This window comes from Schistocerca gregaria, chromosome 8 (genome assembly GCF_023897955.1).
Source record: "Schistocerca gregaria isolate iqSchGreg1 chromosome 8, iqSchGreg1.2, whole genome shotgun sequence".
NCBI classification, from domain to species: domain Eukaryota; kingdom Metazoa; phylum Arthropoda; class Insecta; order Orthoptera; family Acrididae; genus Schistocerca; species Schistocerca gregaria.
This window is the reverse complement of record NC_064927.1, coordinates 496834183-496857190: the sequence shown is the minus strand read 5'-3', so window position 1 is coordinate 496857190 and position 23008 is coordinate 496834183. Positions and strand designations below refer to the sequence as shown.

Sequence of the window (23008 nt, the reverse complement as noted above, 5' to 3'; positions counted from 1 at the left end):
CGTTTTCCTGTGTTGTTGGCGAAGTAAATAGGCTTACTTCTTTGCTTATGTTCTCGTGACAATGCAGTTTTTCCGATTACTCAAAACATAGGCGCAATTATTCGCTGCCATTACGTGTTGTTGTGGCTGTGTGGCGTCCATTTGTTTCGTAGCGTGTTCTGCTGGGTGAGGCACGCGAGTTTGAATTGTATTTGGTGTTAGTTGTGTGTGGTTTGTGTGGGTTTGTGTGTGTGTGATGAGTACTGGGGCAGAGAGAGAGAGAGAGAGAGAGAGAGAGAGAGAGAGAGAGAGAGAGAGAGAGAGAGAGACTGAAAGAAAGAAAGAAAGAAAGAAAAGAGAGAGAGAATTTGTGTGTGTGTTACTTGTATAGTTCTTCTATTGTGGCGAAGAGGGTTTTGTTGCACAGTGATGTGTATTCATTGAGTACTTTCTTTCCTTGGGCTACTGATTTTTGGATGTGGTAGTTTTCGTCTATAGTTAATTTTTGGTATAGCCTGCTGCTAGTTTTTAGGATGTGAAGATCAGTTTCAATGTTTGTTGGGTGGTGGATGTGTGCTACCAGGTGGTCGGCAAATGTTGAGTGTGTGCTATTACTTTTCAGTGCTCTGAGGTGTTCATTATATCTGGTTCTGAAGGTCCTACATGTTTGGCCCACATATACAGAATCACAGCAGTAAGTAAGTTGGTAGATGCCGGACTGCCTGTATAGAACCCACTGACGATAACACGAAAGTGCTGAAACATGTATGGGTGAAACACAAGAAGAAAGGTGTCTTGCATAAGGCGGAACTTCTCATCCCATTTTCTTAGCCAGCACGGAGACAACAAGAAGAACTGCACCACAAGATAATTAAGAGGTATCCAGTCTCAAAGTCGAAATACTAGTATTTAATCTGACCCAAAGGCTATAAAAATTTTCCGATATAAGCCCCACATCGCAGCACACCATACTATTTCCCTTAGTCGACCCAAGTTAGAGTGAGAGAAGAGTGAACCTCATCAGAGTTTTGTAAAAGGTTGTTTGTTCGTGACTTAACTGTAGATGATTTTTGAAAAGTCAGAAAATACAACACCACAAAGAAATGGTTTAAATGGCTCTGAGCACTATGCGACTTAACTTCTGAGGTCATCAGTCCCCTAGAAATTAGAACTAATTAAACCTAACTAACCTAAGGACATCACACACCTCCATGCCCGAGGCAGGATTCGAATCTGCGACCGTAGTTGTCGCTCAGCTCCAGACTGTAGCACCTAGAACCGCACGGCCACTATAACACCACAAACCAGTCCCTCTCTTTTGTTGTACTCACTTATTTATTACTAGAAATTCCGTTGTCACCGGAAAAGTAAGCCAATGTCGTTAAAAGAATTTTTGTGTTCAAGTACCATTCAATGAATATGACACATATGTCAAATGTTAAGCATAAGACTAAACTTTAACTGTACTGGGGCCTAGACGAAAATAATTGCAAGGAGTGAAATTTTAATTACGTGAAAGACTCACGTAAACGATTTCAAGCAATGTGATCTGTAAATGACGACGTCCGTCTGAAATCAAATACACTCCTGGAAATGGAAAAAAGAACACATTGACACCGGTGTGTCAGACCCACCATACTTGCTCCCGACACTGCGAGAGGGCTGTACAAGCAATGATCACACGCACGGCACAGCGGACACACCAGGAACCGCGGTGTTGGCCGTCGAATGGCGCTAGCTGCGCAGCATTTGTGCACCGCCGCCGTCAGTGTCAGCCAGTTTGCTGTGGCATACGGAGCTCCATCGCAGTCTTTAACACTGGTAGCATTCCGCGACAGCGTGGACGTGAACCGTATGTGCAGTTGACGGACTTTGAGCGAGGGCGTATAGTGGGCATGCGGGAGGCCGGGTGGACGTACCGCCGAATTGCTCAACACGTGAGGCGTGAGGTCTCCACAGTACATCGATGTTGTCGCCAGTGGTCGGCGGAAGGTGCACGTGCCCGTCGACCTGGGACCGGACCGCAGCGACGCACGGATGCACGCCAAGACCGTAGGATCCTACGCAGTGCCGTAGGGGACCGCACCGCCACTTCCCAGCAACTTAGGGACACTGTTGCTCCTGGGGTATCGGCGAGGACCATTCGCAACCGTCTCCATGAAGCTGGGCTACGGTCCCGCACACCGTTAGGCCGTCTTCCGCTCACGCCCCAACATCGTGCAGTCCGCCTCCAGTGGTGTCGCGACAGGCGTGAATGGAGGGACGAATGGAGACGTGTCGTCTTCAGCGATGAGAGTCGCTTCTGCCTTGGTGCCAATGATGGTCGTATGCGTGTTTGGCGCCATTCAAGTGAGCGCCACAATCAGGACTGCATACGACCGAGGCACACAGGCCAACACCCGGCATCATGGTGTGGGGAGCGATCTCCTACACTGGCCGTACACCTCTGGTGATCGTCGAGGGGACACTGAATAGTGCACGGTACATCCAAACCGTCATCGAACCCATCGTTCTACCATTTCTAGACCGGCAAGGGAACTTGCTGTTCCAACAGGACAATGCACGTCCGCATGTATCCCGTGCCACCCAAGGTAAGTGAACAGAAATTTAAAGTGAGTATGCCGAGAACGTATGAGGTTACAATGGGAACATGGCGGAAATTTTGGAAGACGTTATTTTGGATGAATCTTGTAATCCTGAAATGGAAAAGGCGACCTGTGAGAGTAGTACGGCAGTTATTGCAGAGGTTTTCAGACCCCCCAGTACCCACAGAGCGGGGGGGAAACATATCAAGATATGGCGTGAAACCGGCTCTGTCGCAGGTAACTCGAGACCAACGTCAACCACAGCTCTGGCATCGTTCAGCAACAGTCGAGAGAGAAGTTTTCAGAATTGCTGATACACACATTGGACGAAAACAGTCGTTTCGGCTGTGACGTACTATTTACAGATCTGGCTAACTTCTGTCTGAACTTGGAGGCAAATAAACAAAATAACAAACACTGCTCAGATGTGAACCCTCACCGGATGGTTCCAACGAAGGTAGTGACAGCGTCGAAAGTGATCGTTTGGTGCTGGCTATGGGGTTTCCGTATTGTTTGTTTCTTCCTCAGTCAGGGTTCACTAACAGGAGTCCTTTGTTGCAGCCGTTAGATGACGTCAGTGCTGTCTGAAGACGGGTCATTTCCAATTTTGGAGCCACACCTCTGTATGGGATAGCTGTCCACGCGCTCCCGAATAGCCAGTTTCTCTAGAGATGTACAGGTCGTAGTGATACTGTGGAGTGGCCCCCCCGTTCCCAGGATCTAAGTCCACGGGATTTTTATCTGGGGGCAAGTGAAGGCAGTTGTGTGAGCGGTGACCTCGCATACCTTACGGAGCAAACCGCTGATGCTTATTCCAGCACACGTGATGGCTGAAGTCGATAAGAAGTGGGTGAAGTGATTGGCAACGACCTTGCAAATTAATGGACAACAACACGTTGAGCAAATCCTGTAGCCTCTACATATCATCGTCAGCATTTACCTTTTGCTGTACAGAATGTTGAAGAAGAGTCGACACCTGTTTTGTGAAGGTAAATGAATATTTACATCCACCCTAAACGTAACCCCATTTTGTGTAGAAGACTGATGCGGAACAGCAAGGGTAAGGAAATGAAATTGTTTGAAAGAATGTTGTACTCATTTGTAAAGTACGAGAAAACATGTGAGGAAATCGACAGAAAGCCTAGAGTTCCAAGTAGCAGCCCTAAACCCGGCGGAAGTAACGCAAGAGCAGCGCCGGTAGCGTCAAAACAGTGGAAGCCCCGTATAGGGCGTCCAGTGTGCGGGAGGTGAGAGTGAACGACGGCGAACGGCGCGGCAGCGCTGTGCCAGTACTGAAACAACAAACGTTGTTTTGGAGAAATTACCGAACAAGATTTATGTGAACAAAGTGGTGAACAGAGTGAAGTAATGCGGTGCAGTCGATCGTAATGTTGTATTGTAACAACTAGTGCCGAAAACAAATTGGAAATAATAGATGAGCACTCAAAAGGAAGGAGTGTGGGCCCACTATCTCATTTAATCCCCTAAGAAACAACATAAACAAAAAATGACGCACTCAACATGGTCTCACCACTATCTCAGAGAACACACAGAGGACAGATGCATAAGAACGGTGTTTCAAGTTGAAGACTCGGGAATTCCAATGAGTGAGAGTAAAGTTATTATGTCGCAGATTCTCTCAGTAGCATTTCACTGCGGTCAAATTAAATCCCACGAACAAACACAAAAAGTCAGTTATGATAGTAAACAAACAAAAGTTTAACTTTTAAAAGTTAGAAAAGATCAAAAATTCAGTTGAGCAACGTTACTTGTCTTCCCGTGCCAGTATTTTAAAGGATACGAACAGTGTAAACAGTTACAACGAAATAGGATTTTACAGTGTCACATAGCACGAGAAATAATGAAGCCATGCTCAAATGAAAGGCACATTTTTTTCCTCGTGTAATTCTTCACTGTTTTGTGTGTTATACGAATCACTTTTCATTTAAAACTACGAGTTGCATCCAAGATGGCGACTCCCGTACTAGCCGGTTACATAGCCTTACCTTTTTTTCCCCTCTCCCGTTTCACACATCTTGATCTTAAATTTCTGTTTAATCACAGCTATCGACCACCCTGTAGAATATAACAAGAGCCCGTCTGTCCCGAGTCCTTTCGTCTATCGAGCGTTTCAGGCTACTCGTCAACACGCCCTCACTTATTCCTGTTTTTATCAGTTTCGTATCCCTATAACAATTGAACGTAACATATGCGTTGTGATCTTATTCAGCAAATCAATTTCGAAAGACACATCCTTCATTTTACAGTCTTCTGTTCCGATGTTATCATGGTCAAGGGATTATTTGGAGAGAGAAGTTCGTTCCATTTATTCATTTTTAGCATGTCCAAAAGTTTTACTGTTTTTTGACATCTCAGTAGGTAGAATACTGCAATGAAATTTATCGAATTGGCCGCGGTGGTCTCGCGGTTCTAGGCGCGCAGTCCGGAACCGTGCGACTGCTACGGTCGCAGGTTCGAATCCTGCCTCGGGCATGGATGTGTGTTATGTCCTTAGGTTAGTTAGGTTTAAGTAGTTCTAAGTTCTAGGGGACTAATGACCACAGCAGTTGAGTCCCATAGTGCTCAGAGCCATTTTTTTGCAATGAAATTTATCGAATTGTTCTTGCCCTGGTATTGATTTTGCTCTGCTTTTGTCCGTCATCAAGTATTGTGCTTGGTTGGGATCTGCTGTATAGCTCTCTACCTCTTTCCGCTTTAATAGCAGCTTCCGAATACTGGGCTTGACGCACAGAACTTCACTGCCTCCATCCCACCAACAGATATAACTGATTGTCTGCAGTATATCTGAATCTCTACCAGAATCTTCCCCACTGAAGTCACTAGAGATGAAAGTTTGCTGGTGGCTGCTCAGATGGTTTCTAATCATTTTCTTGACGGATTTACAGATCTTTTCGCCCATCTATGACAAGTGGTGCTATAACAGAGTTGTACTCACTGATTCTATGCTTTCGCTGAAACAGTAATCTCGATAGTCTTCTTTGTCAGAGACCCAAAGAGTATTGTTCGCGAGTATGTTTTCATTCCAACTGAAAGAATGAAATACTTTTCTGGAAACCCCTTTCGTACCACGTCACAAGAATCTTTCTGTCCCCCCCCCCCCCCGCCGCCCCCCCAAATTATAAACGAATGCCTCTCCTAGTCTACACAATGGATGCCGAAAGCTCGAAAATGGCTCTGAGCACTATGGGACAACTGCTGAGGTCATCAATCCCCTAGAACTTAGAATTACTAAAACCTAACTAAACTAAGGACATCACACACATCCATGCCCGAGCCAGGATTCGAACCTGCGACCGTAGCAGGCGCACGGTTCCAGACTGTAGCGCCTAAAACCGCTCGGCCACTCTGGCCGGCTATCGAAAGCTCCCCAGAAACACTGACCGGAAAACATGACCACACCAAAATTTAATTAATGTAGAGTAATGAAATTTCTGGAATACATTTGTGTAGATGACATACTTAAGTGATAAACATCATTACAGCTCAATGTAGGCACGAGACAAGAAAGTGAAAATGTGAAATACAGGTACATCTACATCTATATCCATACTCCGCAAGCCACCTGACGGTGTGTGGCGGAGGGTACCCTGAGTACCTCTATCGGTTCTCCCTTCTATTCCAGTCTCGTATTGTTCGCGGAAAGAATTATTTTCGGTATGATTCTGTGTTGGCTCTAATCTGTCTGATTTTATCCTCGTGGTATCTTCGCAAGATATACATAAGAGGGAGCAATATACTGCTTGACTGTTCGCTGAAGGTATGTTCTCGAAACTTTAACCAAAGCCCGTACCGAGCTACTGAGCGTCTCTCCTGCAGAATTTTCCACTGGAGTTTATCTATCATCTCCGTAACGCTTTCACGATTGCTAAATGATCCTGTAACGAAGCGCGCTGCTCTCCGTTGGATCTTCTCTGTCTCTTTTATCAACCCTATCTGGTACGGATCCCACACTGTTGAACAGTATTCAAGCAGTGGGCGAAGGAGCGTACTGTAACCTACTTCCTTTTTGTTTTCGGATTGCATTTCCTTAGGGTTCTTCCAATGAATCTCAGTCTGGCATCTGCTTTACCGACGATCGACTTTATATGATCATTCCATTTTAAACCACTCCTAATGCCTACTCCCACATAATTTATGGAATTAACTGCTTCCAGTTGCTGACCAGCTATTTTGTAGCTAAATGATAAGGGATCTATCTTTCTATGTATTCGCAGCACACTACACTTCTCTTCATTGAGATTCAATTTCCATTCCCTGCACCATGCGTCAATTCGCTGCAGATCCTGCTGCATTTCAGCACAATTTTCCATTGTTACAAGCTCTCGATACACCACAGTATCATCCGCAAAAAGCTCCAGTGAACTTCCGATGTCGTCCACAAGGTCATTTATGTATATTTTGAATAGCAACGGTCCTATGACAATCCCCTGCGGCACACCTGAAATCACTCTTACTTCGGAAGACTTCTGTCCATTGAGAATGACGTGCTGCGTTCTGTTATCTAGGAACTCTTCAATCCAATCACACAATTGGTCTGATAGTCCATACGCTCTTACTTTGTTAATTAAACGATTGCAGGGAACTGTATCGAGCGCCTTGCGGAAGTCAAGAAACACGGCATCTACCTGTGAACCCGTGTCTATGGCCCTCTGAGTCTCGTGGACGAATAGCGCGAGCTGGGTTTCACACGACCGTCATTTTCGAAACCCATGCTGATTCCTGCAGAGTAGATTTCTAGTCTCCAGAAAAGTCATTATACTCGAACATAATACGTGTTCCAAAATTCTACAACTGATCGACGTTAGAGATATAGGTCTATAGTTCTGCACATCTGTTCTACGTCTCTTCTTGAAAACGGGGATGACCTGTGCCCTTTTCCAATCCTTTGGAACGCTTCGCTCTTCTAGAGACCTACGGTACACCGCTGGAAGAAGGGGGGCAAGTTCCTTCGCGTACTCTGTGCAAAATCGAACTGGTATCCCATCAGGTCCAGCGGCCTTTCCTCTTTTGAGCGATTTTAATTGTTTCTCTATCCCTCTGTCGTCTATTTCGATATCTACCATTTTGTCGTCTGTGCGACAATCTAGAGAAGGAACTACAGTGCAGTCTTCCTCTGTGTAACAGCTTTCGAACAATATATTTAGTATTTCGGCCTTTAGTCTGTAATCCTCTGTTTCAGTACCATTTTGGTCACAGAGTGTCTGGACATTTTGTTTTGATCCACCTACCACTTTGACATAAGACCAAAATTTCTTAGGATTTTCTGGCAAGTCAGTACATAGAACTTTACTTTCGAATTCAATGAACGCCTCTCGCATAGCCCTCCTCACACTACATTTCGCTTCGCGTAATTTTTGTTTGTCTGCAAGGCTTTGGCTATGTTTATGTTTGTTGTGAAGTTCCCTTTGCTTCCGCAGCAGTTTTCTAACTCGGTTGTTGTACCACGGTGGCTCTTTCCCATCTCTTACGACCTTGCTTGGCGCATACTCATCTAACGCATATTGTACGATGGTTTTGAACTTTGTCCACTGATCCTCAACACTATATGTCCTTGAGACAAAATTTTTGTGTTGAGCAGTCAGGTACTCTGTAATCTGCTTATTGTCACTTTTGCTAAACGGAAAAATCTTCCTACCTTTTTTAATATTTCTATTTACGGCTGAAATCATCGATGCAGTAACCGCTTTATGATCACTGATTTCCTGTTCTGCATTAACTGTTTCAAATAGTTCGGGTCTGTTTGTCACCAGAAGGTCTAATATGTTATCGCCGCGAGTCGATAAAGCACTTAAAAAAATTTCACTGGATTCTTTGTCCCTGCCACCCGTTATGAACGTTTGAGTCTCCCAGTCTATATCCGGCAAATTAAAATCTCCACCCAGAACTATAACATGGTGGCGAAATGTACTCGAAATATTTTCCAAATTATTCTTGAGGTGCTCAGCCACAACAGCTGCTGAGCCCGGGGGCCTATAGAGACAGCCAATTACAATGTCTGAGCCTGCTTTAACCGTGACCTTCACCCAAATCATTTCACATTTCGGATCTGCGTCAATTTCCTTCGATTCTATTGCATTTTTTATCGCTATAAACACGCCTCCCCCTTCACTGTCCAGCCTGTCTCTGCGGTATACATTCCAATCTGAGTTTAGGATTTGATTACTGTTTACGTCTGGTTTCAGCCAACTTTCCGTCCCTAGTACTATTTGGACGTTGTGACCGTTTATTAATGAGAGCAGTTCTGGGACCTTTTTATAGACGCTCCTGCAGTTTACTATTAGCACATTTATATTGTTATTCCCTGTTGCATTTTGCCTACTCCTACCTTGCCGCGTGTCATGAGGCGTCTTGTCGGGCCTAGGGAGGGAATTCTCTAACCTGAAAAACCCCCATGTGCATTCCACACGTACTCCGCTACCCTTGTAGCCGCTTCCGGCGTGTAGTGCACGCGTGACCTATTCAGGGGACCCTACATTTCTCCACCCAATAGCGGAGGTCAAGAAATTTGCACCCCAGCTCTCCGCAGAATCGTCTGAGCCTCTGGTTTAAGCCTTCCACTCGGCTCCAAACCAGAGGTCCGCGATCGGTTCTGGGAACGATGCTACAAATAGTTAGCTCTGATTTCACCCCGCGACCGAGGCTTTCCGTCTTCACCAATTCCGCCTTCACCGCCTGTAAGTACTGAGGATGACCTCTGAACCGAGACGGCAGGAGTCATTGGTGCCGACATGAACAACAATTTGCAGTCGGGTACACCCAGTGCTCTCTATCGCCGCCGGCAGGGCCTCCTCCACATCTCGGATGAGACCCCCCGGCAAGCAGACAGAGTGAACACTGGCCTTCTTCCCCCACCTTTCCGCTATTTCCCTAAGGGGCTCCATCACCCACCAAACGTTGGAGCTCGCAATAACTAATAAACCCCTCCCCCCGTGTGCCTGCTCGGACCTTGCCACATCTCCACTCACAGGCAGAGCGGGCGATGCCACACGGCCAGCCTCCACATTGACCCTCCGCCTCGTGCGCCGCGAACGCCGCTGAACCCGCCACTCCCCTTGGGGAGAGGGTGGCCCAACCGCGCCCGGTACCCGCGAAGATGTCTCGACAGCAGGGACAGTGGGTGAAGCATGTAACACCTGGGGTGTACCATGCGACGCGCCAGACTCCCCACTGCCGCTACACTCCGAGGCAGCAGCCTGAAGACGCCTGACCGCGGCCATCACTACGCTCAGCTGTTCGCGAAGAGTGGCCAGCTCCTCCTGCGTCCGTACACAGCAGTCACACATCCTATCCATCCTACTGAAGGGACTTTTAACTAGACTGCTAATTCACTAAAGGCGGCTGATTATTGACTAAACTGTGATTGCTAGCCACTTCTTGTAGAAAACAATGAAAATAGCACTACCTGTCTCTGGACTGTATTGAAAACAAACACTAGCACTACTGGCACTATGGTTGACTAGAGGGACTCTCTCTGACTGTATTCAAAACAAACACGAAATCTATGGAACACTATTAATAGCACTAGACAATTAAAGCTTCCTAAAAGCGAAAACACACGGAAGAAGAAGTGACAAGTAAGAAAAATACAGTTAATACTTAAATTAAGGTAGCTCGCTGCACAGAAGACGAGAAGCAGACGGCGGTTAGGACGACACAGGTACATTAAATATCCTATGCGACCGCCAGAAAGTTGAACGCAAGCATGCAGCCGTGTATGCACTGCTTTTGACAGGTGCCGGGTGTCAGTTTGTGGGATGGAATTCCATGCCTGTTGCACTTGGTCTCTCAGTAAAGGGACGGTTAAAGCTGGAGTTTTAGTCCCACTGGAGACAGATGTGGTGATCGAGAGGCCAAGACAACATGACGGCACTCCGTGGAGCATGTTGACTCACAACAGCGGTATCCCCTTGAAAAAACATCTCCTTGAATTCTATTCATTAATGGCAGCACAACAGGTCGAATCGCCAGACCGATGTACAGATTCTCAGACAGGGTGCGTTGGATAACCATGCTCGCGCCGTCATTCGAAACCACACCCCAGACCATAACCCCAGTTGCAGGTCCAGTGTGTTTAGCACGCAGACAAGTTGGTTACAGGCCCTCAATTGGGCTCCTTGTAACCAACATACGGCCATGACTAGGAACGAGGCAGAACCAGCTTTCGTCAGAAAACACAACAGACCTCCACCCTGCCCTCCTGTGAGCTCTCGCTTGACACAACTGCAGTCGCAAATGGAGGTGGTTTGGGGTCAGTAGAACGCGTGCTACAGAGCGTCTAGTTCGGAGCTGCCCTTGAAGTAACCGATTTGTTACAGTTCGTTGTATCACTGTTGTGCCAATTGCTGCTGAAATTACTGCTGCAGATGCAGTGCGATGCGCCAGGGCCATACTCTGGACACGATGGTCTTCCCTGCAGTGGTGCCACGTGGCCATTCAGAGACCGTACATTCTCCTGACACTGCTGCCAGCAATCATGTACAGTGGCTACATTTCTGCCAAGTCTTTCCGCAGTACCGCAGAAGGAACATCCAGCTCCTTGTAGCCCTATTACACGTCCTCGTTCAGTCAGTTGTTGATAATGGCGTCTTTGTCGCATTAAGGGCATTCTTGACTAACATCGGCTGACCATGTCCAATCTCAAAGATACCTAAAGCTCACGACTGTTGCAGCGTTTATTTAAAGAAAAGGAAACCCTGCCTGCAAACTCGTAGTGGCGCCACTAACGATAGTTGCGTGACTGGCGCGAAATTTGAATGGACATCTTCTTTAAGATGTAGAAACACCGCTACCAACTTTCGCATTTGTCCACAACTCCTTCTTGGTGTTGCGATTTTTTCCCTGTCAGAGTATTTTTGACGTGGCCAGGAATATAAGCGCAGTTCTCCATGCTTCTTCTGAAGCGTTCAACCGCTTAGGTCCTAGACGTGAGGGGACAATAGCGGCATACGAACACCACTGTCATTTACTTGTGACGAATTCTTTCTAAGGCCTAAAATTATTGTTCAGCCTGGCAGTATTAGTAAGCTAGAGGAGCTTGTCTCTGAGGCATGTTTATGGAGGTCGTGGTGAACCAAATTAGAAAGTGTAGTGCACAGCTATGGAAGGTAGATAATCTTGCGAAGAAATAGCCTTACTTGCAGGACGACGGAGGTAACGCTGCTAAATCTGATTGCTTTGATAACATTTTCTTCTCATAACCAGGACTAACAAAAAGGTTCCAGTGATGAGTAAGTTGAAACTTTCCTGGCACATTAAAACTGTGTGACGGACCGAGACTCGAACTCGGGACGTTTGCCGATCGCGGGCAAGGTTCTCAGGCGGGCTTCTGTGACGTTTGGAAAGTAGGAGGCGATGTATTGGCGTAAGTAAAGCTGTGAGGACGGGTCGTGAGTCGTGCTTGGGTAGCTCAGTGGTAGAGCACTTGTCCGTGAAAGACAAAGTTCCTGAGTTCGAGTCTCGGTCCGGCACATAGTTTTAATCTGCCAGGAAAGTTTCATATCAGCGCACACTCCGCTGCAGAGTGGAAATTTCATTCTGGAAACATCCCCCAGGCTGTGGCTAAGCCATGTCTCCGCAATATCCTTTCTTCCAGGAGTGCTAGTTCTGCTAGGTTCGCAGGAGAGGTTCTGTGAAGTTTGGAAAGTGGGAGGCGAGGTACTGGTGGAAGCAAAGCTGTGAGGACGGGGCGCGAGTCGTGCTTGGGTAGCTCAGGTGGTAGAGCAGTTGTCCGCGAAAGGCAAAGGTCCCGAGTTCGAGTCTCGGTCCGGCACACAGTATTAATCTGCCAGGAAAGTTTCATATCAGCGCACTCTCCGCTGCAGAGTGAAAATATCATTCTGATGAGTAAGTTGCTTTACCGTCTTCATTGATGGGGTTCGGTATGAGGATCTCGGTCCAGTTGCCCGCGGTGCCGCCCTGGCTGGAGGGGAAGGTGGTGACGGCGGTGATGCGGTGGCCGCGCTGCTCCAGCGCCCTCAGGTAGATCTCCGCCAGCACCCACTGGCTGCGGCCTCCAGACTGGAAGAGGCCCAGCACCTCGGCCGCCTCCAGGGCTGGCTCCAGTAACAGCGACACTACTAACAGCAGCAGTAGGGGGGCCCTTGCCTGCAACGTGAGAAACGAGATAATGACAGGCAACCAAGTACAGTCCTCTTGTAATAACTGCAGAACCAGCAACCACTGGCCCATATGAAGCTCAGTTGTACAATCTGTGGAACACCGTAAAAGCAACAGGTGAACAACATCACAACAGAACAGCGTACTTGTATATCAAGCAATATTCTCGCTTTTATGCCCAGAAAGATCTGTTACAACCTAACTGAGTTGCTGAAGAAATGCCTGACAAAGAGAAGCGAGCATGCAGCTACTGATATTGGATGTCTACATGGGAGGTGTATATCAAGGGAGCAGACGAACTTTCTCCAGAAAATGAGTTTGTCCCACTGCACAAGCAAAGGACCAAAGCCAGTTCGGGCACACCCAGCATTGCTCTCAGATCTCCCCCGTCCCCAGACAAGGTTAAGGTCATCCCTCCCCCACCCCATTCTCCACCCATCTACATAAATTACTTAATGTATAAATGGCGGGAAATTTAGAAATGTTAGATGGGTTTTGTCCCATTGGCTGTGGGTACTGGCACAGTTAGCAAAGCTGCCAAATTTCTGGAACCTTTATCAAGTAATGTACTACATCACTATTATAATTTATAACCTTCATCTTTATGATCTATTACCTTATTAGTCCGCCCCGGTAGCTGAGTGGTCAGCGCGACGAACTGTCAATCCAAAGGGCCCGGGTTCGATTCCCCGCTGAGTCGGAGATTTTCTCCGCTCAGGGACTGGGTGTTGTGTTGTCCTAATCATCATTTCATCCCCATCGACGCGCAAGTCGCCGAAGTGGGGTCAAATCGAAAGACTTGCACCAGGCGAACGGTCTACCCGACGGGAGGCCCTCGTCACACGACATTTCATTTTCATTTTACCTTATTAGTACAAGTTAAGAGCCAAAAATGGTTGCCAGATGTTTTCTTTACCGCTATAATTTATTACCCAACGTATTACCCTCATAGCTCCCGTCCACCAAGATTGTGGAACTACTTAACTATGACAGGAAATTCGAAAATTATGCGAAATCCTCGATACCTTGCTTGTTATTAGGGAAAACTCAAAATTCAATTATTCCGCTTAATCTCGCTTGTTGCGAGTGTAAAATGGCGGGAAATTTAAAAAATAAACCAAGATAGTGAACTGCGTTTATTTTTTGAACCAATGGTGTACTATGTTTTACAACCAGCACTGTCAGACATGTGGCAGAAGCTTTCATATACATTTAAATATAGCCATCACTTGCAGTTGTGTTGATAGTGTGTGTGTAACATTAATAAAGTTGTATTTGTAAATGTTTCAACCATTGTGCAAATGTTTCAAAACATCGCCAACGTGTCTCAAGCCACTAGGTAGTCTGCAGCAATGACCGCAGCTGAAAGTGACCGTACTGGCAGTACTCAAGTCAGAGAAGCTCCTATCTGCTCGTACATCCCAGAGGCCATACGCCACAACGCAGTCACGCACTGTGAGGAAGGAGGCTGTGCTCAGACGCTTGTTTGCCTGCAGCTGTGGCCCTCAGAAACTGACTCTATCCAGTGCTCCCGCTGCCCAAGCCATTCGCTCCAGCACATCACCACTTCGTGTTAAGAAGACAGCTACATATCTCATGAAAAGTGATGTACTGCAGACAGAGATAAATTCTGCAGTGGGAACATCACACAAGACTTTTCAGCACAGCGAAGCTCTGATTTCTCTTATTTTGGCATGCATTTAATAGAGAAGATTTTTGAACCATTCGCTGTTTATCCATATAAAGCAGCCAGTAAGAAAGTGTTTGTTGGTTTCACAATTAAACCTAATCATCATTTCCTACAGAGGAATTCGATTTTGCCTTCTATTGTTTAGAGATACTGGAAACCTATCAATGCATTGAATGGTTCCTGTTCATATCTTTCTCTTCCTTTCGAAACAAACGAATAATATCATGGTGTCGATGTACTGAGAAACATTTGTACGTGATGTGATGGTCTTTGTGTATTCGTATGGTCCCAGTGGACACACTGCTGAACACTATTAACTTAAGCATTCGTTCATATACCAGTGATGAATACTGGAACAATGTAAAAGAGGCCATCCTCACAGCTGCAAATAATAACCTTTTGAGAACTAAGAAATGCAGCAAGAAATGGTTCGCTGAAGAGTATGAAGAAGCTGAAGACAAGGTTATGAAACTAAGGAAAAAATGGTTGAAAACAAGTAAAAATCCTGAAAAAGAAATTGCTTACTGGCAGGCTCAAACGCAGACAAGAAAAAGAAACCATTCCTAAAACAACAAATCGAATCTATTCATGAATGTCATCAAAATAACGACATCCGGGAAATGTTTGGTACAATCAACAAAATTAGAAAAGGTTTTAATTACAAAACGAAGGTGATGAAGGATTTAAATGGCAGTATGATGATTGAACGAAGAAACATTCTAGCGACAAGCAAGGGGTATTTTGACAACCTACTGAATTGTTCTGATCCAGAAGCATCAATTACTAGTTCCGGCAACAGTCACAACTGTGAGGAAATTCCAGAACCCGCATATGAGGAGGTGGTAGAGTGTATCAAACGCATTAAAAATGGTAAAGCAACTGGCAGTGGCTGCATCCTAGCTTAGATACTAAAATGTGGAGAAGTATTGCACAGACGTTCATTTCATCTTATACAGATAATGTAGAAAACTGAGAGCATTGCAAGAGAGTGAAGAGAATCATCAATAGTGCCTGTATAAAAAAAGGAGACAGGGATGATCTCAGAAACTATAGAGGAATGTCATTAGTCAATATCATTAGGTTGTAATATCTTATCTTGTTTATTGCTGTGCTGCTTAAAACCATATGCAGAAAATATAATTAGGGATTATCAAAATGGTTTCTGCAAAAACAGATCCACCACTGACAACATATTTGCAATCAAATCAATAAATGTAGAAGTTTGGGAATAAAAACAAAGAAATACATTATCTGTTCATCGATTTCATGAAAGCTTATGACTCCATCCATAGACAAAGCTCGTGGAATGTAATGACTGAATTTGGTTTCCCCATTAAATTGATGAATGAAAATACAAGCAGAGTTTTACTAAATGGATTAAAGTCTGACCACTTTAAAAATAAAACTGGGTTAAGACAAGGAGCTGCTTTGTCCCCCCTTCTCTTCAACATATCTTAAGAAACAGTTGGGAGGAAATTCAAACTGGTATCTGCTGGGATCCTCCAAGAAAGCAAAATTAGCGTGTTTGCATACGCAGATGACATAGTGCTCATTAGAAACACTGAAACAGAGATTAGACAATTATTTGTGGAGCTTGCAACAGTAGCATCAAGACTTGACCTGAAAGTAAATAACGAGAAAACGAAATACATCGTAGTTCAAAGATGTAGAGATCAATGGGATAATCAATCACATCTAATAGTAGGTGAACACAAATTCGAGCGTGTTGAACAGCTCAAATTTCTGGGTTAAGTGATAGATGATCAAAATCAGAGACAGGTAGAAATAAAAGCGAGACTGCAAAATGCTAACTGAGCCTATTATGCAATACAAGATCTCTAAGGGTCCAAACTGCTGACCAGGAAAACTTAAATAAAGTTATATAATACAATCATCAGACAGTTCTAATCTATGGGGCAGAAACACGGACACTAACGAAAACAGAACACCACCATTTACAAGTGTTTGAGAATTAAGTTTATAGAAAAATGTTTGGTCCGTATTATGACAATGAATCACAATACAGGAAGAGAAGACACAACATTGAAATCCACGAACTACACTCCTGGAAATGGAAAAAAGAACACATTGACACCGGTGTGTCAGACCCACCATACTTGCTCCGGACACTGCGAGAGGGCTGTACAAGCAATGATCACACGCACGGCACAGCGGACACACCAGGAACCGCGGTGTTGGCCGTCGAATGGCGCTAGCTGCGCACCATTTGTGCACCGCCGCCGTCAGTGTCAGCCAGTTTGCCGTGGCATACGGAGCTCCATCGCAGTCTTTAACACTGGTAGCATGCCGCGACAGCGTGGACGTGAACCGTATGTGCAGCTGACGGACTTTGAGCGAGGGCGTATAGTGGGCATGCGGGAGGCCGGGTGGACGTACCGCCGAATTGCTCAACACGTGGGGCGTGAGGTCTCCACAGTACATCGATGTTGTCGCCAGTGGTCGGCGGAAGGTGCACGTGCCCGTCGACCTGGGACCGGACCGCAGCGACGCACAGATACACGCCAAGAACGTGGATCCTACGCAGTGCCGTAGGGGACCGCACCGCCACTTCCCAGCAAATTAGGGACACTGTTGCTCCTGGGGTATCGGCGAGGGCCATTCGCAACCGTCTCCATGAAGCTGGGCTACGGTCCCGCACACCGTTAGGCCGTCTTCCGCTCACGCCCCAACATCGTGCAGCCCGCCTCCAGTGGTGTCGCGACAGGCGTGAATGGAGGGACGAATGGAGACGTGTCGTCTTCAGCGATGAGAGTCGCTTCTGCCTTGGTGCCAATGATGGTCGTATGCGTGTTTGGCGCCGTGCAGGTGAGCGCCACAATCAGGACTGCATACGACCGAGGCACACAGGGCCAACACCCGGCATCACGGTGTGGGGAGCGATCTCCTACACTGGCCGTACACCTCTGGTGATCGTCGAGGGGACACTGAATAGTGCACGGTACATCCAAACCGTCATCGAACCCATCGTTCTACCATTCCTAGACCGGCAAGGGAACTTGCTGTTCCAACAGGACAATGCACGTCCGCATGTTTCCCGCGCCACCCAACGTGCTCTAGAAGGTGTAAGTCAACTACCTTGGCCAGCAAAATCTTCGGATCTGTCCCCCATTGAGCATGTTTGGGACTGGATGAAGCATCGTCTCACGCGGTCTGCACGTCCAGCACGAACCCTGGTCGAACTGAGGTGCCAGGTGGAAATGGCATGGCAAGCCGTTCCACAGGACTACATCCAGCATCTCTACGATCGTCTCCATGGGAGAATAGCAACCTTCATTGCTGCGAAAGGTGGATATACACTGTACTAGTGCCGACATTGTGCATGCTCTGTTGCCTGTGTCTATGTGCCTGTGGTTCTGTCAGTGTGATCATGTGATGTATCTGACCCCAGGAATTTGTCAATAAAGTTTCCCCTTCCGGGGACAATGAATTCACGGTGTTCTTATTTCATTTTCCAGGAGTTTATCACAACAACCAACGATAGTAAACATAATAAATGCTAGAAGACTGCAGTGGGCTGGACATATGATGAGAATGAAAGAAGATCAAATTGTGTTAAGAATATTCAGGGAGAAGCCATGTGGCAAAAGACCAATGCGGAGATCCAGGAGCAATAAAATCGATTGCATATGCGAAATATTGGGAATAAATAACTGACAAGAGGCAGTACAAGACAGCAGCATATGGAGGAATCATGTGAGATCGGCAGGGGACCTTTGAGACCCTCAGAAGCCTACTACTTCTGCTACTACTAGTGCTATTACCTCATGTACTACTCGAATCACTGGATGCTGACGTATGTGAAGCAAATTCTCAGCGTCATATTTATTTAAACAAACACTCCACTGGTGCTGGGTTTTGGCCACAAAGGCGTCACTGGCTGACCGAAGTAGTGCAGACTGGAGTGGCTGGCCGTGTGCTCCTGACACCAAGCGTTAGTACGCATCTGGGAGACAGAGGAGAGGAACCACGGGAGCACCACCACCCTCACAGAGGCTGACACACCCCCCAGCCAGAGCACATGCCGGGGACTGCATCTTGTGCATCCGTAGCGAAAGGCGGATCTCAGAGGAGATGAGTCAGTGTAGAAGATGGTGATTTGACAAGCCAGATTTCTGACTGTCTTGTTAAATGATGGAAGTACTCTGTGCCACACATCGTAAGGCAGTATGCAAGAGTTACACATCTAATAGGATGAGTGATGTATTGCGTTTAACAATTTCACTGCTACATATCTGCTTGCAGCCTTCCGTACCGACAGCGAGTTCTGACCATTGTGGAATAAACATCATCCACTTTTAAGATAACCATTAGGGTAAAAAAGTTTGACGTTTGCCCATCTTACGTTCTAATATCTTCGCTCAATAAAGGATTGAATTTCTTTCCGTTATTCGTCATACTTACTGAGCTACATCAAATTAAGTAAAGCACTGCAAGAAATTTTTAAGAGTTTTCAGACGTAAATGTTTTGTGTTGTTTGAACGTGCGCGTACGCAATGTACATGCTCGGTTCTCATCTCTGCATTATAAAGGGTGCTACAAAAAGGTACGGCCAAACTTTCGGGACAGCAACAGAACCTACCAGCGTGACTTCAAACACTTTGTTACAGGAAATGTACAACATGTCCTCCGTCAGCGAGGATACATGCATCCACCCTCCATCGCATGGAATCCCTGATGCGCTGATGCAGCCCTGGAGAATGGCGTATTGCATCACAGCCGTCCACAATACGAGCACGGAGAGTCTCTATATTTGGTACCTGGGTTGCGTAGACAAGAGCTTTCAAATTCCCCCATAAATGAAACTCAAGAGGGATGAGGTCAGGAGAGCGTGGAGGCCACGGAAATGGTCCGCCTCTACCAACCCATCGGTCACCGAAGCTGTTGTTGAGAAACGTGCGAACACTTCGACTGAAATGTGCAGGAGCTCCATCGTGCATGAAACACATGTTGTGTCGTACTTGTAAAGGCACATGTTCTAGCAGCACAGGTAGAGTATCCCGTATGACATCATGATAACGTGCTCCATTGAGCGTAGGTGGAAGAACATGGGGCCCAATCGAGACATCACCAACAATGCCTGCCCAAACGTTCACAGAAAATCTGAGTTGATGACGTGATGGCACAATTGCGTGCGGATTCTCGTCAGCCCACACATGTTGATTGTGAAAATTTACAATTTGATCACGTTGGAATGAAGCGTCATCCGTAAAGAGAACATTTGCACTGAAATGAGGATTGACATCTTTTTTGGCTGAACCATTCGCAGAAGCGTACCCGTGGAGGCCAATCAGCTGCTGATAGTGCCTGCACACGCTGTACATGGTACGGAAGCAACTGGTTCTCCCGTAGCACTCTCCATACAGTGACGTGGTCAACGTTACCTTGTACAGTAGCAACTTCTCTGACGCTGACATTAGGGTTATCGTCCTCGACGTTCTAGGTCTCCCCCAGTCGCGAGTCATAGGCTGGAATGTTCCGTGCTCCCTAATTGCTTCGAACGTCTTCCTGTCGGGACACCTTCGTTCTGGAAATCTGTCTCGATACAAACGTACCGCGGCACGGCTATTGGCCCATTCTAATCCATACATCAAATGGGCATCTGCCAACTCCGCATTTGTAAACATTGCACTGACTGCAAAACCACGTTCGTGATGAACACTAACCTGTTGATGCTACGTACTAATGTGCTTGATGCTAGTACTGCAGAGCAATGAGTCGCATGTCAACACAAGAACCGAAGTCAACATTACCTTCCTTGAATTGGGCCAACTGGCGGTGAACCGAGGAAGTACAGTACATATTGACGAAATTAAAATGACCTCTAACATGGAAATTAAGCGTTTCCGGACTTATGTCCACATAACATCTTTTCTTTATTTGTGTCTGAGGAATGTTTCCTAAAAGTTTGTCCGTATCTTTTTGTAACACCCTGTATACAAATAGTTGCCGCTAGTAACGTTCCAACCCTCTTGTCTAAGGCCTACACAGTGTAATTAAATAAAAGTATATTTTCTATTATGAATGACGTAATACTGGTAATGTTTGTCACCAGAAATATAGTTTGGACAGAGTTTATTTTATTATCGAGCCACAAATAGTGATCAGCAGTTCGTTTCTGTGCAGTCCAAAAGCATCCACTGTACACCGACCAGCACAGCGCTGCGAAACGGCATCGAGAAGGCGCTGACCCGAGCGGCAGTGGAAAGAGCAGGCAGCACCACACCTCCAAGAAGACAGAGAGAGCGCTCAGCGCCCCCTGTCAACGCTGACTCAAGTTATGAGAAGGTAAGTTATGAAAATTTTGGGAAGTTGTGGTAAGGTCTTATGGGACCAAACGGCTAAGGTCATCTGTCCCTAAGCTTGCACACTACATAATCTAACTTAAACTAACTTAGGCTCAGGGCAACGCACACCCCCAAGCTCGATGGATGACTCGAACCTCCAACGGGGGAAGCACATGGACCGTGACAAGGCGCCTCAGATCGCGTGGCTACCCTGCATGGCTAAAGTTATGTTTCTTTCCTTTTTTAGAAAAAAATGTTCTATTAATTTTAACGTGTTATGTACAGACCATTTTGGGTTCCTGCCACTGTCCATCGCAATTTCTCTGTTTCCTTGTTTGTGTCAGTGCTGACTCAACAGTCTCAATCTATTGTTTCTTAATAAGCAGTCAGATGGAACACACATACGATGCGCAAGTGCAAAGCACTAATAATGCAGGAGGTATCGAAACACAGCATGTACTAGTGGTAATGGAAGAAAGGGCTGCTGTGTTCAGCGCTAGAATAAATCGAGTGGTTTCGTGTAGCAGGGAACTAAAATCGCCCCGCTGCCACTGACTGAGCTGAAATTCTGTACGAGGCGACAGGGCAGTACATTGTCTGACATTGGACTACCACTCAGTATTAAACGGAAGGTAAATATCACAGTAAACCAATAATAATTACCTTTATAACCATTCATCTTAGAGAATGATTGTTCCTCTTATGAATGTTCCACATCCAATGACTGTTCCACGGCATATGTGATACACCTTCTAATCAGAACAATGGTTTGCAGTCTTGATTTGGACAGTAGTAGAAATAATGGCTCAAATGGCTCTGAGCACTATGGGACTTAACTGCTGTGGTCATTATTCCCCTAGAACTTAGAACTACTTAACCCTAACTAACCTAAGGACATCACACACATCCATGCCCGAGGCAGGATTCGAACCTGCGACCGTAGCAGTCGCACGGTTCCGGACTGCGCGCCTAGAACAGTAGAAATAAATGAGGATAACTAATTTCATTACAGCTGACACAAAAGATGAATTTTCTTTGTAATATTCGATTTTTTAAGGAGAATGGATGTAATTTATGATAATAAACTTCAAATTCTTTCACAAAATGTAGAGATAACTGGTGGTTGTCGATGTCTTGTTGTCACGATATTTCGGTGTGTGTTCGGATGGGCTTCTGGTGGGAACTGAAGAAACTAGTCTGCCTTGTGGATGCAGTCGTAAACTCATGAGTAGCAGACGCATACACAGCAGAGGCTTAAATCAAGGACTGCCATGCACTTTCAGCTTTCAGAATCCAACTGTCCTGGCAGCAGGTAGTTGAAGATTGGCAATTTACATGAAATTTTGTGGAACAGTCAATATGGTGGGAAAATTCCATAGTCTGCTGCTAATTTCACTTCGCTAATGACTGTAATTATTAAACAGCACAAACCCCTTACCTATTAGTAAGTAAGGGGTTAGTGCGACCTTGGAATGGAAACTTTTTGATAGCCATTATAACGAGTGAAGCGAAATTTACGCACTCGGAGATCGCAGCGCGATTCCTCACGTGGTAACGATAACAAGACGTCTCTCACCAAATTTTGGCCGGTGAGTACATTCGCAGAAAAAGGACGTTAAAAAGTGGCAATCTGGCAACGCAGTAACCAAATTTATGATAAGCATCTCTGTCAGCACCTTTCAGTCGTGCTGTACAGTTGGAGCAGTGGATAAAGTTTTGGGTTAGCATTATAGCGTCCCCAGCGCTATATTACGAAAAGACTTATAAAACGGTACTTATAAAGAAGAGACATTTAAAATTTAAATAATAAGTTGGCATTAGCCACTCAGGCGAACATATATTTTTCTCAATATTATAATAATTTCTCTGTGTAAGTTTCGAGAGCAAAGAAATATAACAAAATGATCTAAAGAGACGACAAGATACGCTCTTTTGTTAATTTTTTAGTGGTCTTCACTTCTTCTCTTGTCTTGATTGCGTGTAGGCGGACATCTTGCGAGTGCCGGCAAATGTAAGCTTATTTGTATGAGTTAAGCAGATAATATATTGATTTAATATTATTGTTCACTTTTAATTTGTAAGAGGTGATCTCGATTTCATGTCCGCCTTCCTTGAATTAACCTGCATTCGAGTAATTTACAGTTCGACAATCGCAGCGGCCGATGCAGCCAACGACGCCATTACGTTGCGATATTAACTTATAAAATTTAGCGGAAGCGATAAACTCGCCCGCTATTTACGTAATATACATTTTTCTCCACAGTCGCCCGACGCTGCAGAAAATACGTAGCTTTAAGGTTCTTATTTTCAGT

The 23008-nt window shown here is 45.7% G+C and overlaps 1 protein-coding gene across 1 annotated transcript in view; it reads right to left on the bottom strand.

The window, feature by feature from the left end:
- LOC126284858 (UDP-glycosyltransferase UGT5-like) overlaps nt 1–23008 on the bottom strand; it is a 110757-nt gene that overhangs the window by 74722 nt on the left and 13027 nt on the right. The window contains exon 2 of the mRNA XM_049984093.1: nt 12443–12689. Within this exon, the coding sequence (XP_049840050.1) occupies nt 12443–12689 (247 nt within the window). The remainder of the gene's footprint in view (nt 1–12442; nt 12690–23008) is intronic.